Source organism: Phoxinus phoxinus, assembly GCF_949152265.1.
Source record: "Phoxinus phoxinus genome assembly, chromosome: 2".
Lineage (NCBI taxonomy): Eukaryota > Metazoa > Chordata > Actinopteri > Cypriniformes > Leuciscidae > Phoxinus > Phoxinus phoxinus.
In genome coordinates this window covers 51,322,821-51,328,752 of record NC_136877.1, presented here as the reverse complement: position 1 = coordinate 51,328,752, position 5,932 = coordinate 51,322,821, and the positions used below count along the sequence as shown (strand labels likewise).

The following is a 5,932-nucleotide window of genomic DNA, read 5'->3' as shown; positions in this document are numbered from 1 at the left end:
CTCTACTACTAAGCAAAGCGAAACTCAAAGCCACGTGAGATGCACGACAAACAAACAAACGCGACTTCAGCAAACATTTTTACCACAGTAAACAAAATAAAGTTTCCTAGCAACGAAGAACCGCGCTAAAATCGAATGAGAAAAGTAAACACTCACAAGCTGATGTCCTCTCCTGTTGCTCGAAAGACATATTCAAAGACATACTGCATTGGTGAATTGGAGTATCTAAATGATGTTTTATTAACAAAGTTTGGGAGGAGCACACTCAAATAATCAGCAGTTACATTTGATCACATCTTTCCCACATCAAAGCAGCTCAACAAACCCTCATCAGCTAAATGATTTAGCACCAGCTCGTTCCCATACACCCAAACCTACAGGCTCACCTTATCCACTTTACACCATCAATCCACTAATTAGTGAATATTCTAACTGCTGCAGCAGCATCCACCCAAACTCCCACGGGAACCAACTTCACCATTCAACAACAACAACAACAACAACAACAACAGCCACAGCAACAACAACAACAGCTCCCACAGAAGTTATTTCTTTGGAAAATGATCTCCACTGCCGCAGCAGTGATGTTCCCTAACGCTCCCGCAGGAGCTCAGCTCTCCGTCCAACTTATCCAGTGGATAGTTGGTCGACGCAACATGAAAAGGAATCCCACTCCTCAGACAGCACGCCAAATATGCATATAACAATAATTCTATCAGATTTATTTTTAAGTGTGAACTTGTGAAATTGTCCACATATGTGTATGTGTGTGTATGTGTAAGTGTATGTGTATTTGCATGTGAATGTGTATTTGCATGTGAAAGTGTACATGTATGTGTATAGGCTGTGAGAGTAGAGTAAGAAGACAGTGATAATGTGGAAGAACAGCTGCTAGTGTTAATACAGATCTGTCAAAGATTATTTAACAACAAAGTCTGTATTATACTCTATCTTTTAGCCTGAAGGAGACAGAAAATGGTCGGACACTAGACTATGTGCTGGTGTTAAACTGAATTATGTGACTCTATAAGCCGATGTTTTGAACACTTACCTTATAAGCCTCAGGACACCAAACACAGTTGTGTAAATTAACGGCCAGAACTCATTAAAAGTTTTCAGTTGAAAACGCTGACGTGCATAAGTGAATAACTGATTCTCACCACAGAAAATAATCAATTAAAAACGTACTTAAGCTGGACAATGACTTTATTCTAGTCTTGTTTTTGTCTTTATTCTACAGCCAAAACAATCTTTGTTGCATTCATTTTTCTGTTATCACTGTAAAGCTGCTTTGTAAAAAGCTCAATATAAATAAAGCTGACATGACTTGACTTGCAACAACAACAAAACCAGATTAGATCAGACACACTGATATTCATCAGTATAATAAGAGAAACTTCCAGGATATTCCAGGACACACTGAAGGAGAATACTTGGCATGAAGTGAAAGAGAAGATAAACAGTTTCGAGACAATCACCTGAAGGCAAAAGAGGAACCGGATAGTTTTGCAATAGTGATGTGTAGGCCTAAATCTGTTGTTCCTTGTAAACTCATATTGAAACGAAACTCTTCGGAATATAAATGGAGCATTAGCATATAAATATGAGCAGTATCTCAGTCCGAGCGAATCTCTCTTCAGACGCTCTTCACTCACTCCAGGTGGGTAAGAATATTCATACTTCTTTATTTATAGCAAATTATGATTATATTCCCATGACACACAGATGATTATATAGTTTGTTTATATATTTCACTAGTGTAGTATTTAGAAATGATGCTGACTAAATCTAAAAAAAAAAAAATCTGCATGAATTAATTTAGTTACATTTTTAATTAAAAAAGATAAACTAATATGATCTTTTCAAAAACAACAGACGAGTTGGACGAATCAGACACTGATGAATGATTTTGAAAGCGTACAGACAGTGTGTGGTTTTAAACAGTATCTCATGCTCTTCGGGTGTAGGGATGGATCCACTCTTAAAGGATAATTCCGGTATTTAACACCTTGAGTCTATATTGTAGTTTGTTTTGGATGAACAAGAGTGGTGGACAACATTTTTTTGACAATGGTTCCTCTCTCGAGTTTTTGACTATAATAGAATTGTCCATGGACCCATTTAACATTGGAGTCAATGGGCATGTCCGAAAATGTCATTAAAACAGCCAATAATGTTCGTTTACAAAACTGTTAAACTCATGTGTGATGAAGCTCATTGGCTCATGTACAGTAGGAGATGATGTGTGATGAAGCTCATTGGCTCATGTACAGTAGGAGATGATGTGTGATGGAGCTCATTGGCTCGTGTACAGTAGGAGATGATGTGTGATGAAGCTCATTGGCTCATGTACAGTAGGAGATGATGTGTGATGAAGCTCATTGGCTCATGTACAGTAGGAGATGATGTGTGATGAAGCTCATTGGCTCATGTACAGTAGGAGATGATGTGTGATGAAGCTCATTGGCTCATGTACAGTAGGAGATGATGTGTGATGAAGCTCATTGGCTCATGTACAGTAGGAGATGATGTGTGATGAAGCTCATTGGCTCATGTACAGTAGGAGATGATGTGTGATGAAGCTCATTGGCTCATGTACAGTAGGAGATGATGTGTGATGAAGCTCATTGGCTCATGTACAGTAGGAGATGATGTGTGATGAAGCTCATTGGCTCATGTACAGTAGGTGATGATGTGTGATGAAGCTCATTGGCTCATGTACAGTAGGAGATGATGTGTGATGAAGCTCATTGGCTCATGTACAGTAGGAGATGATGTGTGATGAAGCTCATTGGCTCATGTACAGTAGGAGATGATGTGTGATGAAGCTCATTGGCTCATGTACAGTAGGAGATGATGTGTGATGAAGCTCATTGGCTCATGTACAGTAGGTGATGATGTGTGATGAAGCTCATTGGCTCGTGTACAGTAGGAGATGATGTGTGATGAAGCTCATTGGCTCGTGTACAGTAGGTGTGCCGTTGCTTGTCACTTCTTGTTGCTTCAGCCGGTAAAATAAAGATTGATAACTTTTGAATTGTAGATGTTTTTCTCATGGTGATTTTCTCTTCTCAGTGTGTTTGACATATCTGAACACACACACACACACACACAGACTGGTGACCTTATCAAGCAGTGTCTCTGATCACAGTGTTTGACATCATCTTCAGTCCAGCGTGAGTCTAACTTTCATTTAGCAATTTATGAGCCATGGTTTAATCTGGCAGTTTTATATCTTTGCATCATGGATTAATTCAATTCAAATGTTTCTAACAATTGATGAGTTTTCCTTTACTTTATTGTCACGTCATTGACCGACCTGATCTTACAGCAATTGGTATGAATTTTACGAGGTGGATAATTCCTACATCCTCACTCGTACACATCTTTGCTAAATCGTACATATTTTACAAGTTGCCCAATCGTATGAATTAGCCGCCTCGTACTCACTCGTATGAATTGGTCGTGAGATAGCGTCGTCATTGACACAAGTGTACAAGCAGTGAAACTATTTTATTGGAATAAATACTTGCAGGAATACAGAACAAAGAATGTAACATTCAACTACATTAAATACACACACCAAATCATTACATACTTGTAGTATCTTCACTATACATCAGATTACTACATACATTGAGTTGTAATTCTCACTTTACTTCTGTTTACAGCGGTTACAGCAACAGACACTCATGGGGTGTTCATCTTCTTCAGGTCAGAACACACACACAACTGTAATACAAACACAACACCTAGTGGTTACTCAAGGATACTACAATACTTCTATCACAGCACTATTCTTACTTATGAATTATAAGTAAGAATAGTGAATGAAGTAATCTGTGAAAATGTTTAATGTCTGATACAGGAGAAGTGGATCCAGCAGACGAGATCTATCAGGAGTAAGTGTTTCTTATTCAAAGCTTTGACTTTATCTTTATTAACTTTATAATCAACTGACTATTATCCATATGACATTTACAATAAGGTTTAATTTGCTAACATTAATTAACTACATTAGATAACATTAACTATTATTACAGCATTTTATCAATCTTAGTTAATTTAAAAAAAAATTAAATGAAAAGTTACTGGTGACGTGTACGAGGGAAGTTTATATGGACAGTGTAACTTATATTGTATTCAGCAGATCCTTAAACCACAACAGAACACACACACACACACACACAACTCTATACATGAACTAACTTATGAGATAATAATATAATACTTGTAGATACTTTAAGCCGTCTGTTTTTACATAGATCATTATATTGTTATCTTCATTATCATCAGTGCATTTTTATAATATTTTATTCAACACCCCAAGTATGAACAGTGATGAACACACATGATTAGTTGAGTGAGTGGAACTAGCGCAGGTTCTGCCAGTAAAGGACACTGGTGTAACGTTAGCAATGATGAACATCTGAGACGGAGAGAAGTTATCAAGAGAAGGATAAAAACTACAACACAGAATCTATTACACAATGAATTAACTAATGTTAACAAAGTGTTGTTAACATAGGGCAAAAGTACAGCATGACAATTACAATTTGCATAATGTTAATATAACATGTGTAATTTGGTAATACCATAAAACAGACAAAACAAATATCCAGTGCTGTCTACTTATGATTATTTTTGTATGTATTTCAGGGAACTTGTGAATGAATTGCAACAAAAAATTAAGGGCCTCAACTCAGGATTTAACAGAAATCATCAAACTCTCACGGCTCACATAAAGAGGCTGAACGACGTCACTGATGAACATGAGGAAACTACAGTGGGACGTTGGGTAGAAGCAACACAAAGTATCAAAGCCATAGTGGATTTGGGTTTGTCTTTAACCAAGCCAATGATTGAGAATCTGAGAACAATTTCTAACACTATGAAAGAGCTTCAGCAGATGAGGAAGGATTATGATCAAAATAAAGACATAATGAGTAGAGTGAGATCCATGAACATGGAGAGAATTGACAAACCTCTCGAGCTGCATAATAAGGAACTAAACGGCAAAATCAATGATCTATTACAAATTCTTGATCATTACAAAATAACAGGACAAAAAAAAATGTCTTTGAAACATATTCCTGAGATTAGAGTAACAGTTGCTAAATTCCTGCAGACTCTGAGTGAAATTAAAAGTGCCAAAGAATATATTAACCAGAAATTATTGAACTGATCCGTCTGGATCATCTGCTATTATTATCAATAATACAGTAAAAGCAGAGCACTCTAGACTGACATCTATAAAAATATGTGCATTTAATGATGTATAAAATCATGCAGAAACTGTTCAGTCAAATTCTGAATTATAGAAGTTTACATATTCTGGGATTTTCTACTGTAGATCTGATGATTTCAGGGCTAGAAACTCTCACATTACAGCAGAGGTTTTCTTTTATCAGAAAGTAGTGAGGAAAATGAGGTCAAATTTACTTTTTTTACATTGATTTTGTAATGCGGTTAAATTACTCTTGTTGTCATATAATTTTTTGGAAGATTTTATTTTATGTTTGATGAGCAAACGTTTGCATGTTGTTTTTCTGGTTCTATGACATTGGATAAACTCTATTTGTCTTGTAAATTAACCACTTACTCTGGAGTTTAGATTCTGTTTATTTCTTGTTAAATTACAAGCATTCATTTGAATGGCCTTTTTCTTTATATATGTTACTGTTTTGTAATGTAATGTAAAATAAAAACAATAATCATGCTTTCCCAACTGATGTAGATGTCAAGACCCAAATATCTATTACAAAATAAATGTACATCTGATCTGACCAACATATTCACCACATTGTGTGATCTTTTATAAGCATGGGCAGGTATTTGAAATCATCTTTTAAGAGGCGACATGAAGCTAAACTATTTTTTTTGTTTGTTTACAATATATTCAATCTTGTAACTGTTCTTGTTGTAAGGGTTG

At 36.0% G+C, this 5,932-nt stretch overlaps 1 protein-coding gene across 4 annotated transcripts; it reads left to right on the top strand.

The window, feature by feature from the left end:
* Positions 1-1,411: 1,411 nt before the first annotated feature.
* LOC306993339 (uncharacterized protein) lies at positions 1,412-5,732 on the top strand. 4 transcript variants are annotated; one of them, XR_013796434.1, is made up of 5 exons: positions 1,412-1,660; positions 3,076-3,176; positions 3,672-3,714; positions 3,869-3,902; positions 4,660-5,732. XR_013796434.1 is itself a non-coding variant. In XM_079603043.1 (4 exons), the coding sequence occupies exons 1-4, from the start codon at positions 1,604-1,606 to the stop codon at positions 5,183-5,185; spliced, it is 660 nt and encodes a 219-aa protein (XP_079459169.1). In that variant the 5' UTR covers positions 1,412-1,603; the 3' UTR covers positions 5,186-5,732. The 4 variants fall into 4 exon arrangements, 1 of the variants encoding a protein (XP_079459169.1); XR_013796435.1 differs by having other exon boundaries at positions 1,412-1,664; XM_079603043.1 differs by lacking the exon at positions 3,076-3,176.
* The last annotated feature ends 200 nt before the right edge of the window (positions 5,733-5,932 follow it).

Excerpts from the sequence above, each read along its gene's own strand:
- LOC306993339 (XM_079603043.1), top strand. The coding sequence starts at position 1,604 with ATGAGCAGTATCTCAGTCCGAGCGAATCTCTCTTCAGACGCTCTTCAC. Across the intron at positions 1,661-3,671 it reads ACGCTCTTCACTCACTCCAG|CGGTTACAGCAACAGACACT; the intron begins GTGGGTAAGAAT and ends TTCTGTTTACAG. Across the intron at positions 3,903-4,659 it reads GCAGACGAGATCTATCAGGA|GGAACTTGTGAATGAATTGC; the intron begins GTAAGTGTTTCT and ends TATGTATTTCAG.